Genomic DNA, 18,772 nt, shown 5'->3' on the forward strand with positions numbered 1-18,772 from the left:
GACTTGATACTGCGCAGACGGCACGTGATTGTGACGTATGCCATCAAAGTACCGCGAGAGCGATTCGAGAGTAGCCGGAGAACTCCGCCAGCGCAGCTTCTCAAGAGCGGCTGCACGAGGGCTGATGACGACACAGCTGTTCTACAATTGGCCGGATTCACCGCATGACAACGATCACATGTGTTTCGTGTTTATTCGAACACCTTTAGTTCCTCTAAAGCTCACAAATCAGTTTTTTGATAACAGTAAACACTCTTTTCATGTAGTTGCGATGTTATATTGTGTCATGTTTATCAAATTAAAACTGATTAAAAAACGTTTACTCCACTTCATTGATAGTAGCTTAAGTTGAAATTTATTCTTGTTCAAACAGACGCTGTATGAAGCAGTACATAAAGTATTGAATGAAAATGTCTCTGAAACATCTGTGTATTATTTGGCATACACTCACCTAAAGGATTATTAGGAACACCATACTAATACTGTGTTTGACCCCCTTTCGCCTTCAGAACTGCCTTAATTCTACGTGGCATTGATTCAACAAGGTGCTGAAAGCATTCTTTAGAAATGTTGGCCCATATTGATAGGATAGCATCTTGCAGTTGATGGAGATTTGTGGGATGCACATCCAGGGCACGAAGCTCCCGTTCCACCACATCCCAAAGATGCTCTATTGGGTTAAGATCTGGTGACTGTGGGGGCCATTTTAGTACAGTGAACTCATTGTCATGTTCAAGAAACCAATTTGAAATGATTCGAGCTTTGTGACATGGTGCATTATCCTGCTGGAAGTAGCCATCAGAGGATGGGTACATGGTGGTCATAAAGGGATGGACATGGTCAGAAACAATGCTCAGGTAGGCCGTGGCATTTAAACGATGCCCAATTGGCACTAAGGGGCCTAAAGTGTGCCAAGAAAACATCCCCCACACCATTACACCACCACCAGCCTGCACAGTGGTAACAAGGCATGATGGATCCATGTTCTCATTCTGTTTACGCCAAATTCTGACTCTACCATCTGAATGTCTCAACAGAAATCGAGACTCATCAGACCACGCAACATTTTTCCAGTCTTCAACTGTCCAATTTTGTTGAGCTCGTGCAAATTGTAGCCTCTTTTTCCTATTTGTAGTGGAGATGAGTGGTACCCGGTGGGGTCTTCTGCTGTTGTAGCCCATCCGCCTCAAGGTTGTGCGTGTTGTGGCTTCACAAATGCTTTGCTGCATACCTCGGTTGTAACGAGTGGTTATTTCAGTCAAAGTTGCTCTTCTATCAGCTTGAATCAGTCGGCCCATTCTCCTCTGACCTCTAGCATCAACAAGGCATTTTCGCCCACAGGACTGCCGCATACTGGATGTTTTTCCCTTTTCACACCATTCTTTGTAAACCCTAGAAATGGTTGTGCGTGAAAATCCCAGTAACTGAGCAGATTGTGAAATACTCAGACCGGCCCGTCTGGCACCAACAACCATGCCACGCTCAAAATTGCTTAAATCACCTTTCTTTCCCATTCTGACATTCAGTTTGGAGTTCAGGAGATTGTCTTGACCAGGACCACACCCCTAAATGCATTGAAGCAACTGCCATGTGATTGGTTGATTAGATAATTGCAATAATGAGAAATTGAACAGGTGTTCCTAATAATCCTTTAGGTGAGTGTATATTGCATTTATTTCACTTAAGCTGTGGTAAAGTATGCAAACACCACGTGAGCGGTCACTAGGGGAACCAGAAAGTGTCCAACTTCACGTCTCCGTTTGCAGGTCCTCACCGCCTGCACGCGGCTACTCTCACCGATCGGTTACATCCAGCCGCAGCCGATGACGAACACACCTAAAGGTTCTTCATGGAACTGTAGATGCCTATAAAGAACCTTTTTTTTTATGAGTGTAACAAAAAAAAAGTTTTTTTCCCCCTAACCCACCCCACTGGAATAACTGGTTTAGGAGCTAAGCACATTAGAGTTACTCTGTTTCGCCCTTTATGCGTGATAATCCCCATGTGTCGTCTCACTGATAATTGGAATTGACGCTTCCCTTCGGGTGTCCGTAGATGACTTGGGCATGTCGTACAGTTGCATCTGTTATCGGAAGGCTTACCGCTGACCCTTCATGTGTGCGAGACCCAGCGTAACCCGTCACTGCATGCCAACAACAAACCATTTTAGATGCTAAAGCCTCGTCTGGTTATGCTCAGGCTTCTTACCAGGGGTAGAGGGTTGGGAAAGGTCTCACAGAGGGGGTTATCCTGGAATTTGGTGTCTTTTGGAAGAGGTAAATCAGTTTTGTGATGTGTCTGAGAGGGTTGAAGCTGTGGGGCTCATGCTTCGCCCCATGGAGAATTAAACGTGTCTATCACATTGGAGGAGGAAAAATCATCAAAAAGATGGAGATGTTTGGAAGGTGCACTGAATTTTATAAAAAGAGAAAGGATAAAAGGTGGGGTGAGTTTTTCTGTACACAATTGTCATGTGTGGTTGCCAGGTCATTGCTTTGTGGTTGCTAAGGGGTTGTTAGGTTGTTGCTATGTTGTTCTTGGTGGTTACAAGGTGCTTACTGTCTTGAAAGATTTGCATTTCAAATTAACACTAGCCTACTCTTTTGAATTTTCTATTAGAATACTGAAAAAAAGCATTTTGGTTTCCACAAAAATATGAAGCAACAACCTTTCAACATTGATAATAATCAGAAATGTTTCTTGAGCAGCAAATCATCATATTAGAATGATTTCTGAAGGATCATCAAGAAGGATCAAGAATACATCACATTTTACAATATATTAAAATAAAATAAAAAACAGTTATTTTAAATTGAAATAATATTTCACGATAATACAATTTTTACTGCAAGTTTGATCAAATAAATGCAGCCTTGGTGAGAATAAGAGACTTACAGACCCCAAACTTGTTAATGGTATCTTATGTATTTAAAGTTAAATAGTTTTCCGTTGTTTTTGATGACGTGGTAATGAATTTATTTATTTATTTCTCAGTATTGACAGTGTTATGTTGTGTAGCATCTAGATAATTTCTTACTTTTGTTAATTCTTCAAATATTGCTGTATTTTAAACATCAGATATGTTGTGATTGACTGATTTCGTCTCTCCACTCAGCACTTTGACGTTTGGTGAGGACTAAAAGTGTATGTTTGTCAGACAAAAACATAACATACTCATGGACGTACACTCTGAAAGAACAAACAGAAGTCCTTGTATGCAAATACAACATGTGTGTTTATATTTTTCATACATTCTGTGAAACTTTAGAAGGTTTACAGGCAATCAGATCAGTGTTCTTGATTCCTGGAAGCTGAGGTTATTAGTCATTCCTTGACACCATTTTAACTCTTAATATGGGAGTCATTCATATTTGTATTGCATGTCAGCTGACAAGACGTTCTCAAGAACATGTGTAGACGCAGTTGCCTAATGATGTTGATATTGTAGTAATTCTTTCTAGATTTTTCTACTATATCTGGGGAATGCTTTTGAATGCCACATATGATAAACCCTTAAGGTGATGATACACAGGGCAACTTTTTGAGCAATGTTGCTGGGCAATCTTGCCGATCGATTGTTGCGTGGGCACTTTCCCATTGAAAATTAGCAGTAAATTTCTATCTGGATAATTTAGCTCAGTCGTGGGCCCTGTGTCTCATCTGGTTGCCCGTTGACGGCAACATTGCCCAGGAAGATTGCTCAAAAAGTTGCCCTGTGTATCATCACCTTCAGTGTGTATAAAAGAATGGGAAATGCATTTACACTAAAAGAATTACGTTTTAGTTGCATAACATTGGTTAATGGAAACGCCGTCATTTCACAATAGTTTACATTTAGAAAATATCTCAAAAGGTTTGCGCAAAGCTGTAATGGAGTCTAGGCTATTGTTCCTCAAATGTAAAGCCTCTGCAGTTAAATATGCTTAAACACATATACTGGACTGATCGTTAGGTTTAAAAACCTTTAGTTGCTCTTTTCTTTTAATAGTCTTGTCAAAATGCATATCAAACTGAAATATTTTACTCCCTTTACTTTGCTTCTATCTTTATGCGCATCAATAGACATTTAGTTATACACCAATAAAATATGTATCTATGTATTATTATTTTTTTTTTACATTTTTATATACTTATTAGTGCTGTCAAATCAATGAATTGTTGTCAAATCAATTAAAAAAAGTGTGTGTGTCTATAAATGTATTAATTACGATTTTTTGATTTGACCGCACTATTATTTATTTATTTATTTATTTATTTATTTATTTATTTATTTATTTATTTATTTATTTCCAAAAGGCATTTTTTTGGTCTCTGATCTCATAAATAATGCTCTCTACGGCTGCGTCCAAAATGGCATACTCTCGTGAGTAGGTTACTTATTTTGAATGAGTTTGTACTTTGTGAGTGCTAAAAAGTGCGTTCTATATAGTATAAATGTGTGTAGTATGAATGTAATCTGGACTAGGGCTGGGTATTGACACAAATTTCACAATTCGATTAAATTTCGATTCACAAGCTTGCAATTCGATTCGATTCCGATTCGATTCAATATTGATTATTTTGGATATCAGGTACAATACATGGCAAATTTTCAAGGAAAACAAATCTCTTAACTAATGCTGTAAACTATGGGAGTCAGTGGTAGCCTACTTGGCTTCATTAGCCTACTATTATTGAAGGTAAAAATTAACTGATTTGTATACAAACACATAAATTACACTTTTATTTATTTTTATAATAATAAAGTTATATGAAATATAAGCATTTAAATGGTGGCTGTCATAAAAACTTGCCAGATTTATTCAAACATGCATTAAATATTGAAGAACATTAAAAATTATAATGAATATGTAATATGGTGCATATATTTAGCAAAATGCTCCTCTCTAGAGTTCATTTTTCTAACTGACTAATGAGTTTATGGTCACATATGTTTTTTCTGAGGAAAATGTGACGTTACATGACATTGTTCACAAACTGTTTTACTGACGTCTTTCCACGGTTGAAACACTGATTGAGAGATTCCATGTGACATGATACGGATTTTGATAAGTTGAAATCGATATTTTTTACCCACCCCTAATCTGGACGTACTACATCCGCCATGTTGTCATTATCATGTGACCCACCAGCGTCAGTTGCGTCATAATCCCATTAGGGCTGGACCCGAGTATTCGAATATTCGAATATTCGTTCGGTGGGTTGGTATTCGATTTGAAAATTTGACATTCGAATATTTTTTTTTTATTTTTTTTTATTTTTTTATTTTTTTTGCACACCTGGGATCCCCCGCGAAACGGTTCTCATTCGCGATTGAATAAGGCCAGCGACACACTGGCTGCGTGGCGTGAGCGTCTCAGCTGCATGGCATGTCCGTTTTTATTTCAGCTCCCATGTTAACAGGTTGGAGTTTGCACACTGCCTGCTTGAGACACGCGTCTCAGGCGCGGCTCGAGCCACGTGGAAAACGCGTGCATGCTAGAAATAGAACCGACGCCTATAGTGTTCCAGCAACGGGAGTGTTCTCTGGCTAGAGCGCAGAACAGCGGAGTTTGTATGGACCGAAGTGCATGTCTGAGCTTGTGTTTTGGGTTAAGCTGCGTTGCTTTGACATTGTGGAAAATAGAAACTAAATGTATTAGCCTTTTTACCCGTTATTATCAATCTAAATTAATCTCGTTTTTAATTTAACTTAATTTCGTTTTTCTTTATTTAAATTTCGTTTTTCTTTATTTAAATTTCGTTTTTCTTTATTTAAATGTAGTTTTTTCTTTGTTTAAATTTCGTTTTTCTTTATTTAAATTTCGTTTTTCTTCATTTAAATCTACCCTTTACTGTGTCAGTAATTTGTTAGTCAGAAAAATATTAGACTACCTTAAAAGTATTGCTTAATTTAACAGACCTGTGTGTGTGTGTGTGTGTGTGTTTTATATCACTAGTGCAGTGTCCGTTCTCGGACGCGTTCTCTGCCCGTGTGAGGTGCGCCGCTTCCCGCTCGCGCTGTTCTGTAGTTTACTAAAAGTTTATTAATTCTGAATGTGTTGCGTCTCGCGTGTCCATCTATATTGCACGAAATGCGACACTGCATGCACTTGTGAAGTCGATTGGATGAACTGTTCTCGAAATAATCAAAATGCAAACGGACATACAGACACATAGAGATTCCTGCCTTTATTAGAGAGAAGAATATGTTCAGCCCCCTCTCTCCGAAGCTTCGAATATTCGATGTTCATTACTACCGAAGCTTCGAAGCTCAAAAAATGGTATTCGGACCAGCCCTAAATCCCATAAATCACATACATTCAGAAATCACCCTTAACACTTCCTCGTAAACCCATTTTTTCCTACTCATGCTCTTGCTCACCTCTCTGCTGCCCCCTGCAGGATGGAGGCCTCGTGTCTGGAACTGGCTCTGGAAGGTGAGCGTCTGTGTAAAGTGGGAGATTACCGTGCGGGCGTCTCCTTTTTTGAGTCAGCCATCCAGGTGGGCACAGAAGACCTGCAGATTTTGAGCGCCATCTACAGTCAGCTGGGCAACGCATACTTCCACCTGCACGACTACAACAAGGCGCTGGAATACCATCGGCATGACCTGACACTCACCAGGTCTGAATCTGGAATGTTATGTCACTGTTTTAAAGCCGGTAGGATTATATCCTTATCTAAAATAAAATAAAAATCTTATTATGGCTCCTCTAGAACAATTGGAGATCAGCTGGGAGAAGCTAAAGCCAGTGGGAACCTTGGAAACACGTTGAAAGTTTTGGGACGCTATGACGAAGCAGCAGTTTGTTGCCAAAGACACCTGGATATTTCCAGGATGCTCCATGATATGGTGAGGTGTTAAATGCAGGGTTCGTACAAGGTGCTTGAAGTACTTGAACTTGACTTTATGAAATATAAGTCCTTGAAAACCCTTGAAAACAGCCATATTTATGAAAAGGTACTTGAAAAGTGCTTGAATTATGTTTTCACGCAAAATTAACGCTGCAGCCCGTTTGATATAGACATAGAGCCATTTCGCATGGCTATGAGTGTAATATTGCTCATATAAATATCCAAGTATATGATACAGCTTTCATTCTTCAGGTCAGTCATATATTCATGAGGAGAAAATCAGTTTGAATAAGGTCATTTGTCAGAGTATCGTTTCAATGGTTCAAGTTACCACAGTCATTGCATGTGCTGCACATTATTTGTACCATTTTGTTTTATTAGTTTATTTTTATCTATTAACTTTTTTAGAATTTGAAGGTAATATAGATATTGTATGATAAGTAATTGTAGTCCTTGAAAACCAAAAAAGTCATGCTTGAGTTTCATTTTACAGTATCTACAAACCCTGTAAATGAAACTAAAGGCTTTTTAATGAAATAGGTTAAGCCAAAATGAAGTTTCTGTCATCATTTACTCTCTTTCTATCTTTCAAAACCTATGAGGTTTCATTCTTTTGTCGAAACATATAAAATAAGATATATAAGAATATACACGAATCAATGCCGTTCTGCACTGATGTCAAACCTGGCATGTCAAGGCACAATATACTTATGTGCGATGTGTATGTGTGAATAAGATGTCACAGCCTCGGTGGAAGCTATCATATGGCATCATCAGACTGGGAATATCACATATTGAATAGGATTGATTGTTTTTAAGGCACTTCTTGTCCTTTTTTGGAGCTTGAAGCTCCTGGTCGTCATACGCTTGCAGAACCAAAGAAAACGTTCAGCTAAAAAACAAGCCTAACTGTCTGGGACACAAATGATGGCGAGAAGATAATTGTGATTATTGAGTGATAATATTTATTTCTAGAAAAAGCAAGTAAATAAATACATAAAAGAGTATTTATTTATTTATTTATTTATTTATTGAAAAAATAAAACTAAAACTAAAAAATAAAGTTGTATTAATTTAATAAACATAAAACATAAACACAAAACTGTCTGTTCAAATAAATAAACGAATAAACCGTAATAGGATTACTTTTGAAATTGTCTTTCATTAATTTTTTATTAACTTTCCTATAAACATATGATAATATTGTCATCTTTATTATATTTTATCATCAACCAAACCTCCAACATCTTCCACGCCAATAAAAAGTTTAAATGGTCTATAAATTAAATAAAAATAAACTGAATTTATTTAGGGATGCAAAAAATAAATATAAACATACAAAACATGCATAAATAAAACAGAATTTATTTATTTGTATTGATAAAATAGAAATAACTAACTGATCAACTATAATAAATAAGTTGTCATAAGGCCATAAGCTTTTTCAGTTTTGAAACACTTTTGAAAGTGTCTTTATTACATATTGTTATCAACCAAACTTTTTTAAGATTACTGTTATATACTTTGCCCATATCTCCCATGTCTAAGTGTGAGTAAATGATGACAGAATATTTTTATTCCTTTAAATTCCACTTGAATGGCCAAGTTTTCCTCAGATGTTTTTTGAAGTCACATTTGTCCTGTTATCCAAAGACACGGCTTGATCTATTTTAGCAGACCATAAACACAGTTTAAGTGCAAGCTGTCGATCTGTTTTAGGTGTGTAATCAGTGCTGGTTGTGTGTGTTATCTGGACGTGGTTTTGTTAGGTGGGGCAGGCTCGGGCGCTGTATAATTATGGGAATGTGTACCACGCCAAGGGGAAGAACATATGTTGGAGCGGTATGGACCCTGGAGAATTTCCCGAGGAGGCACGCATCGCTCTAAAGAAAGCAACCGAGTACTATGAGTGAGCGAGCCAACATTTGTTGTTTTCAATCTTTTGAATTGGCAAAAACTAGAGTGTAGGCGACACACACATGTGCTAAAAGACCAAATATTTCATTTCTGAAAGAGATTTGTTTGGCCTCGAGGGCAGTAATGTTTTCCAAAAGCATGCTAAACTTTCATTGTTTTATCTCCCCTACTGTATCTTCTACTGTTTGTCTCGGTTTGAAGAGCGAATCTGGCCATCGTGAAGGAGTTGGGGGACAGAGCGGCACAGGGCAGGACTTACGGCAACCTTGGCAACTCGCACTATTTGCTCGGAAACTTCCAGGATGCTGTTCTTGCCCACGAGCAGGTATTTCACACCGTTTCTTAAATAAGCTGGTAGTTTTAAATCTATTCAAATGCACAAACTGAATGTGTAATAAAAGTAATGGAAACAATGCACAAGCTAGAAGAAATTATGGATTAGTGTACAGAAAGTTATTATAACACTGTACTTGTAATGATAATGAACTACATCACTGCATCTACAATAATAATAAAGAACTTGTAGTCTGTACATCTACAGTGCAGAAAATCCGTATGTGCATGTTTCTTGATGTAAATATGAATAATGCTGTCTTCTTTTTACAGCGTCTCCTCATTGCGAAGGAGTTTGGAGACAGAGCCGCAGAGCGGAGAGCATATTGCAACCTTGGAAATGCGTACATATTCCTTGGGCAGTTTGAAGTTGCAGCTGAGCATTACAAGTCAGTTTGCTAGTATATGAAATTCATTTAAATCAGCTCTACAGGAGACAATAGTGTCGTTATTCAGCTCAATTCGTTGCACGCTTTGTTCTTGTGAAGTCAAATCAATGATGATGATGATGTCTATCCCGCAGGCGGACACTGCAGTTGGCGCGGCAGCTGAAGGACAGGGCTGTGGAAGCTCAGGCCTGTTACAGTCTGGGAAACACCTACACGCTTCTGCAGGACTACGAGAGAGCCATAGACTATCACCTCAAACATCTCATCATAGCTCAGGACCTCAAGGACAGGTAGGCTGTTGGTGAGGCTTCTCGTCTGTGCTGCTGTTTATGAGGTCTGATCCTCCTGTCACTGTGTGTAGGATTGGAGAAGGGAGGGCGTGCTGGAGTTTAGGGAACGCACACACCGCACTGGGAAACCACGAGCAGGCCATGAGCTTTGCTGACAAACATCTGGAGATCTCAAAAGAGGTGTGTGTTTGTGTTTGTGTGTGTGTGTGTGTGCGCTTGGCTCAGTGAGATAACACTAACAGACTTCCTGCCTGCACAGGAAAAACCATGGGTGAATCTCAATGAAAAGAAAGATGGTTTTTTTTGTTTTGTTTTTTTTTTACAAAAATTAAAAGCTTACCATACTGCACTAGTCAACATTTGGAGTGGATCAAAACCTTTCATCAATGTTATACATGCATTTTGAACACCCCTCGAAACATTTCCATGCCATTTGCAGAGCGTTTCTGTATTTGGTTGCTTTGTGAGTATTATTTCAGTTAATGTTTATTTTATTTCAAGTAATGAAAATGTTTATTTTTATGGATTTAGTAAATGAAAATAACTCTGATCATGACATTATTTTTATGACAATTACAATATAGCACCCCCCCCCCCATTTATGTACGGTAATTAGAATTGGTGAAAATTCAGAAAAGTAGAAGACAAAATGTTCTGCTTAATTGTCATAAAAACAATGTGAGTGCAAAGCAAAATAAAATGTCTTCTTTCTTTCTTTTGATTTTGGGGTGTAATGTGACTTCATGAGATTCTGCTCCAGTGTGCTTGTTGATGATTGCACTGAGCGTGTGTTTTCTGGACTTGCACTTCCAATAATGTTTTTTCCTTCCTGTATGTGTGCGCTCCTCAGATTGGAGACCGCAGTGGGGAGCTGACGGCTAGGATGAACGTATCCGATCTGCAGTTAGTTTTGGGTCTGAAGCAAAACAATACAAACACTAACAGCTCTGCCTTCATCGAGAGTCCGTCCGGTGACAGCAGTCCGCCTGGTAACAGCACACACTACTTTCCTCAAACGTTAAAACCAAGCATTCCTCTCAAATACATAATAAAGTTGTTTTTTAAATCCATTTTTATGATACATACATGGTATCATTAAAATCAAAATTAAAATAGTTGGATAAGCACATGAAAGTAAAGCACTAAAATGTACAAACCACAAAGCAATTAAAAAAAAATATTTGTTTGTTCTGAGAAAGAAAAAAAAAATGGAAAAAAAATCATCCGTCTTAGAATATTGAATATTATCAAAAAAAAAAAAAAAAAAAAAAAAAAAAAAATCTGGTCAAAAGAATTGCATTAAAAGTGTTAAAATGTTTTTAATTTCATTCCCTAAACATGTAAACACACTTCTTTTTTTTTCTTTTTTTTTTTTGTGTTAGGAGTTTGGTGATAGTGCCATCTACTGGTTAAAAGTTGTACATTTTGGTTAAATATGTACTTGTAAAAAATCGCTTGAATATCCTCCTTTAATTTTTTGTAGCATGCTAAAAAATATTTTAGTAAAATCATTTATATTAACCATTAAAACATTTTAAGCATTTAAAATGACTTTGTCCAACTCTAATATGCTTGGTAGCAACAATCTTAGTAAATTGTGAAGCTGACGTCAGGGTGTGTGTACTCGTAGCACAGCTGATCTACAGAATGAGATCTACTCTCATATCCTTCTTTCTGCTTGTGTAGATGGAAGATCTAAAGGAAGCCGGAGACACAGCATGGAGAACATGGAGCTCATGAAACTGACCTCTGACAAAAATATGGTGAGACATTAAACACATTCAAATGATCACATACGAAATAATCAGCGACTAGACATTTAGTGAGATTAACAGAACATTTTTTTTTTATTGAAGAAATACCTTAAGTATATTTAGCTTTACAGAAAAGAAAAAATATAAAGAAGAAATCAAGCCAAAAATCTAAATAATTTCGCATTAATTGCTCATTACAAAATAATTCGTATTACTTGACGTTTTTTTTTTTTTTGTGGTGATTCTAATTGCTGTTATACAATTATTTAATTTAAATCACCATCAATTATAGATTGTACAACATGCACTTTTATGAAGTAAAAACACTTTTAATTCAACATTTCTTTTCTTATTGAACAATTCTGATTTTATTGTGAACGATTCATCAGTGTTTGTTATTCCACTGAAATCGCTAATCAAAATTTAATTAATAACTTGCTGTTCCTCTGAAATCACTCCATTTTTGCTGATGTGACATTAGGCCATGCATGCAATTTTGTTTCCCCATTTAAATTATAATTTGGGAAAATCCATATTGTCAGATGGGTTTTGTCTTGCGTTAAATCAACTGAATGACCAAAAGTGCTTTTGATTCACTAATTTGATCCATTCTTTGTGTGAATTTGCCTTGTAAGTGAACCCTTAAAGTAGACTAGGACTTGCATGCATCACATATACATTTTGTTACTTACATTTCAAGGTGTTCATGTTTTGCATAACAAATAATTTGCATAACAAAAGTGTGTCTATAAAGTCTTTATGCCTCATCTACCCAGGGACAGGCCTGTGAGGAGACTACAACCACTCAGCAAACCAAATCACCAACCAAAACATCCATAGCCAAGACATCTTCTAAACTTTTCTTCATCAATCGCTTCAGGAGCAAAAAGCACAGGTTGAATGGTTCAAACTCCAGTCCACCAGCTGAGAACCACAGCAGCAGCAGCCCAACTTCAGCCCCTCTGGACACACAGGTGCTTAAAACACCCATTTAAAGGAACACGCCGACTTTTTGGGCCTTTAGCTTCTTCACCGTATCCCCCAGAGTTAGATAAGTCCATATATACCCTTCTCATCTCCGTGAGTGCCGTAACTCTGTCTGACGCACCCACTGCTAGCCTAGCTTAGCACAAAGACTGGAGGTAAACGGCTCCAGCTAGCATACTGCTCCCAATAAGTGACAAAATAACGCCAACATTTTCCTATTTACATGTTGTGATTTGTATAGTCACAGCGTCTACAAATAACAAGGTCACATGAGACACGGCCATCTTCTAACCGTACACATACTGGGAACTATATTCTCAGAAGGCGAAGCACTGCTACTTCTGCGGAGTGATTTACTCCAACTCTGAGCGAACACTCTGCTCCTCACCACGGCTTCTCAGGTGCTGCGAGCAAATCACTCCGCCCAAGTAGCAGTGCTTCGCCTTCTGAGAATATAGTTCCCACATGAATACATTTTTTTTAAAAAAATGATGCTGTGCATGGATAAATCATTTATAATAAATATAGCAATATTCCATTAAAAATACACATTGTCATTTATGATTTCATGGTGACTTTAATTAGCAGTGTTGGGTCTCAAAAAACATACAATCAATTTTATAATTTAGATTGTAAAGAGTGCATGCAAAGTAATAAACTGGCTTTTTGAGTTTAAGTTGCCGTTTGAAATGATAAATTCTACAAATAAATTCTCAAATATTTATTGTTTTTATTGTAACTGGGCTTTTCCACAGTACGCTCCAGACACTGTGGGTGACGACGGCTTTTTTGACCTTCTGACCCGCTTCCAGGGCAGCCGTATGGATGATCAAAGGTGCTCATTAGAGGACGGCATTAGCCGTGTTCCCGCCCCTTCCTTTCCCCACGAAACCCCGTCCGTAGCCTTGAGGAAACGTGAGTCCACCCTTCCTCCCTCGCTAACCTGTGCTAACTATACTTCAACTATATGAATGTGCAGTAAAATCACTTATGGTGCATTCACACTGAAAGCAGTTTAATTTACATTTACATTTAGTCATTTAGCAGACGCTTTTGTCCAAAGCGACATACAAATTAGGACTAAATTAAGCAAGTCATCAAGCTCAAAATACAAAGTTAAGGCATTGCTCAGAGTAGCATAAGCCAGAGAAGGGAGGATCAATTGGCAGGTTTTGCTGCAATTTAATGCAGCAAAACCTAAAGAAAGTCATTCATTTTAAGTGGGAGTGATTTGGAGTGGCATGATGTACAGAAACAATGTGAGCACAAAACTTTATGCACCTAATAGCAACTAACAGTAGAATTTCAGTGTGAATGCTCCTTTAGTGTGTAACAATTCTAGCAGTGTATACAGTGACAAGTGATTTATTTGTCCACATTGATCAGCACTGTGTCACATGAGAAAATTGCAGCCAATCGGAAGATACTTGATGTTTAATGAAGATATTGCTTGTCACTTTTGCTCATCATTCCCGGTTAGGACATGGTGTTAACCTTTAGAAATATATCAAGATATCATAATTATAAAGTGTAAAATTTATTTTTAAGTAGTCATAAAAATATATACACTATACCATTCGAAAGTTTGTGGAAAGAAGTTTCTTCTGCTCACCAAGGCTGCATTTAATTGATCAAAAACACAGTGAAATTGGGAAATATTATTGCAAATTAAAATAACTGTTTTCTATTTGAATATACTTTAAAATGTAATTTATTCCTGTGATCAAAGCTGAATTTTCAGCATCATTACTCCAGTCTTCAGTGTCACATGATCCTTCAGAAATCATTCTAATATGATGATTTGATGCTCAAGGAATCTTGTTGTGGAACCTGTGATGCATTGATGATTAATATAAAGTTCAAAAGAACAGTATTTATTTGAAATAGAAATTTGTTGTAACATTATAAATGCTTTAAATGTCACTTTTGATCAATTTAATGTGTCCTTGCTGAATAAAATTATAAATGTAAAAAAAAAAAATCTTACTTCTCCCAAACTTTTGCAGTGTACTGTAAGAAAAGTATTTATACAGCAGTATTTAACTGAACTACACTGCACTGTTTATAACCTTCAGCTATTTCCGTGTCCGAAGCGGAGGCCTCTGGACAGCCTGGCCATTTCCTAGATCTGCTGGCCAGCTCACAGAGCCGTCGACTGGACGAGCAGCGGGTCAGTGTCAGCAATCTCCCGGGTCTCCGGCTGGAACAGCGCCACAGCCAGGACGTTCTCAGCAAACTCATGGCCACGGCCGATAGCAAAGAACCAGATGAAGACTTCTTCGACATGCTGATCAAGAGTCAGGTAAATGCTGTTTATTGTTAGGCTGCTTTCCTGTAGCTCAAACAGTAGAGCGTGGGCGCTTGCAACGCCAAGGTCATGGGTTCGATTCCCAGGGAAAGCAAGAACTGATAAGAATGTAAAAATGTGTACCTTGAAATGCAATGTAAGTCGCTTTGGATAAAAGCGTCTGCCAAATGCATAAATGTAAATTAAAGAGGCTGTATTATGTCCTTTTACAAGTCTTGTTTGTGTTTTTGTGCTCTACTAGAATAGATTTTCATGCTTGAATGTTAAAAAAAAACCACACATTCTCCATTGTTTCAGCTCCTCTCTTCCAGTCCGTCAGTAACGCTCGGTTTAGTTCCTAAAAAAAGGAATTAATACCTGTATGATATTACGCTGTAGCCACATTGGACCAGTGGTTTGGGTCAAAGTGCATTTTGGGTATTCTGCAACTGTTAAGTTTACATTGGTTGTACACTTGTTATTGTGGTGCATTGTGGGATTGAATGAGTGCACTCAACGTCCACTATGGTCTATTTTTTTGTTGTTGTTGTTTTTTAAACCTTTATTTAACCAGGAGAATCCCATTGAGATTAAGAACCTCTTTTGCAAGGGTGACCTGGCCAAGACAGGCAGCAGCATATAAAAAATAATACAAACACATAGGTACAGACAAATAACACAGAAAACTAGAACTAACACTTCATAAAATCATTTTAAATTCATCATTTAAATATCATTTTTACAATCTAAAAACATTTACATATTAAGGCATCTGCCTCTACGTCTTTCATTTTGGATTTAAATGCGTTTAGCGAGATTAATTCAGTGAGTTTCAAGTCCTTTTGTAACGTATTCCATGCTGAAGGTGCAGAATACAGAAATGCCTTCTTTCCCATTTCCGTACGAATCTTTGGCACAGAGAGCATAACAAAGTCCTCAGAACGCAAAAAGTGTCGCCCATTGCTTTTCTGTATGATATGAACACATCTTGGCAGCAGACCAAGAATTGCCTTATATATGAAAGTGTACCAATGGCTAGAGGAGGCCATCCAACCCGAGAGTATAGCTCACAGTGATGAGTCATCGCTTTGCAATTTGTAATGAACCTCAACGAAGCATGGTAAGCTGTGTCAATCATATGAAAATTTTGTGCAGAAGTATTCATATATAAAAGATCACCATAGTCCAGCACAGATAAGAAAGTGGTGGCCACAAGTCGTTTTTTTACATTAAAAGAAAAACACAACTTATTTTGAAAATAAAACACCACTTCGGACACCACTACTAATGGCCGTCCTCTCAAATAGTGCCCTATATAAGGATACAGTCCCAGTCTGTCAGTAACACTCTGTATAGTCTCTATGAAGCCCCTCCTTCTGGAACGTGCACTGTGCTCTGATTGGTCGGCTGGATCACTGTGTTGTGATTGGTCAAGCGCTTTGAGTGTGTACAGGAAATGTTCCGCCCCTTACCATAACATACTACTAACTAACTCAACCAGGCCCCCCCCCCCCCCCCCCCTTTATTTTGAAATGATTTAAATGAGGAATAGTGTGACGTGTTCGTTCCTGGAAGTAAACTCAAGATTACAATGGAGGCGTTTCAGGGAGTTCAGAAACAGTGACGCTGATATAGAGAAGTCAAGTCAAGTCAAGTATATTTGTATAGCGCTTTTCACAATACAGATTGTATCAAAGCAGCTTCACAGTATTAAATTAAAATGATACATCAATGTTTGTTTCTAGTGGAAAACGTCCACGTTTGGTAATGCTGATCAATAGTATTATTGATTGATTAAATTAAATTAAATATCCCCAACTGAGCAAGCCAAAGGCAACAGTGGCAAGGAACCGAAAAAACTCCATCAGGTGACCTGATGAAAAAAAGAAAAAAAAACCTTGGGAGAACCCAGGCTCAGTCGGGGGCCAGTTCTCCTCTGGCGTCTATGAACTAGAGGTCGGATTTAACTGTAAGATTAAAAATATTATATGAATGCCTGGCTGAAGAGATGCGTCTTTAATCTAGTTTTAAACTGGGAGAGCGAGTCTGAGCAATGAACAGTATCAGGAAGACTATTCCAGAGTTTTGGAGCTAAATGTGAAAATGCTCTCCCTCCTTTGGTGGATCTGGATATCCTAAGTATGACCAAAAGCCTCGAATTTAGTGATCTTAAAGAGCGCGATGGATTATAGGGCGATAGAAGGTCCGTTAAATAGACTGGAGCTAAGCCGTTTAGGGCTTTATAAGTCAGTAGCAATACCTTGTAATTAATACGGAACTTTATAGGTAACCAATGTAGTGATGATAAAATTGGTGTTATATGATCATATTTTCTTGATCTAGTAAGAACTCTAGCGGCTGCATTTTGGACTAACTGATAGCATGTTACGTAGCTTAGCAATGTTTCTAAGGTGGAAAAAGGCTGTTTTTGTAACATATGAAATATGATTTTCAAAAGACAGGTTGCAGTCTAGTATAACACCCAGGTCTTTTACTGTAGAGGATAAAGTAACAGGACATCCTACTATGTTAAAGTTGTATTGTGAGAGGTTTTGTGGGCGTTTTTTTGAACCGATGATTAGTACCTCTGTCTTGTCTGGATTTAATAAAAGAAAATTACGCGTCATCCAATCTTTTATATCTTTAACACACTCTGTCAATTTGGATAATTTAGCGTTTTCATCTGGCCGTGATGAAATATAGATTTGAGTGTCATCAGCATAACAATGGAAACTAATTCCAATTACTCCCACTGAAGTGACATTGTGTCTTTTTCATGCTCAAACAGCAACATTACACACTAAAGAAAGCCGAAAATGTAAAAAAGCATAATAGATCCTCTTTAAATATTACATTTCACTGTTTTTGACTTGCACAGGGATCCAGACTGGATGATCAGAGGTGTCCTGCTCCTCCTCCCCCCACCAGAGGCCCTACGGTCCCAGACGACGACTTCTTCAGCCTCATCCTTCGCTCACAGGCCAAACGAATAGATGAGCAGCGCGTCATATTACCATCAGACCAATCCTGACTGACCTGCGCCCTCACTGAAGTCTTACTCATGAATCAATGCCTTGTTGAAAATCAGACCCTACATGATGTTTTCCCTTCTTGCTTAACATGAAGATTTTTGCTTGAGGAGATGCACAAAGTTTTGTTAATGTTTCTACAAACGCGACCTGAACTGGATTCAGAAGTGTATGTGCAGAATAGATGCTTATTCAGAATCAGACCAAGACCGCAGTCTCGTTCTCAGGGATTCAGTTCAATGCACTGAATGCTTTTCATTCACCTGGATAACTGGATGGACTTAATCAGCTGTTACTGGACCGTAGATTCAGATTTCAGACAATTTTATATATACAGTATATATATTTTAACACTAAACTTAGCATCAGTTCTGTTCTGTTTTTGATTATTTGACTTGAAATGTGTTTTATAATATCTTTTAATACCAGCGAACTATCAATGTTTTTGAGGTTTTAGAAACCAGTGATGACAAGCAGTCTGCAAAAGTCTGGATTTATGTGAATATAAAATTATTTGTTCTGGAAAGGATATAAGTCAAGAATGTATCACTCTTTTGACAAATGACAAGAGGAATAAAGCCTCATCACAAACGGACACAGTTTAGTTTGCTGGGAATATTTTATTTGATGCTGAAGCTACACAGGACAGAGTAACCATCACCATGAAACAGTTATTTGAGTTTTCAAAAGAACAAGGACAAAACAAACAATCAAAAATGAAAAGGAAAAATAAACTTGATTATGATCAATGATTATTCAGTATAACATTTGTAAACCAGGTAAAGCCCATAAATTCCATCTCCGAAAATACTACTAAATAAGAGAGTAAAATATGATTAAGATAAGGAGTCAACAGTGTCTTGCATTAAGCCTCTGAGATCATGATTCAATGCATCATGATTGTAGGTAAAGTGAAACTAATAGATGCTATTTTATTCTGCAAATGTGA

General features: G+C 37.6%; 1 protein-coding gene across 1 annotated transcript in view; it reads left to right on the forward strand.

Annotated features, from left to right (window-relative positions):
- Positions 1–18,676, forward strand: part of gpsm2l (G protein signaling modulator 2, like) — a 26,592-nt gene extending 7,916 nt beyond the window's left edge. The window contains exons 2-14 of the mRNA XM_079849969.1: positions 6,385–6,606; positions 6,700–6,835; positions 8,607–8,746; positions 8,956–9,079; positions 9,361–9,476; positions 9,611–9,766; positions 9,838–9,946; positions 10,617–10,755; positions 11,453–11,529; positions 12,297–12,494; positions 13,263–13,422; positions 14,583–14,809; positions 17,673–18,676. Coding sequence (XP_079706095.1) covers positions 6,386–6,606; positions 6,700–6,835; positions 8,607–8,746; positions 8,956–9,079; positions 9,361–9,476; positions 9,611–9,766; positions 9,838–9,946; positions 10,617–10,755; positions 11,453–11,529; positions 12,297–12,494; positions 13,263–13,422; positions 14,583–14,809; positions 17,673–17,825 — 1,956 coding nt within the window. The 5' untranslated portion in view covers position 6,385 and the 3' untranslated portion in view covers positions 17,826–18,676. The remainder of the gene's footprint in view (positions 1–6,384; positions 6,607–6,699; positions 6,836–8,606; positions 8,747–8,955; positions 9,080–9,360; positions 9,477–9,610; positions 9,767–9,837; positions 9,947–10,616; positions 10,756–11,452; positions 11,530–12,296; positions 12,495–13,262; positions 13,423–14,582; positions 14,810–17,672) is intronic.
- Positions 18,677–18,772: the final 96 nt, after the last annotated feature.

This window comes from Squalius cephalus (assembly GCF_949319135.1).
Source record: "Squalius cephalus genome assembly, chromosome: 18".
Taxonomy (NCBI): domain Eukaryota; kingdom Metazoa; phylum Chordata; class Actinopteri; order Cypriniformes; family Leuciscidae; genus Squalius; species Squalius cephalus.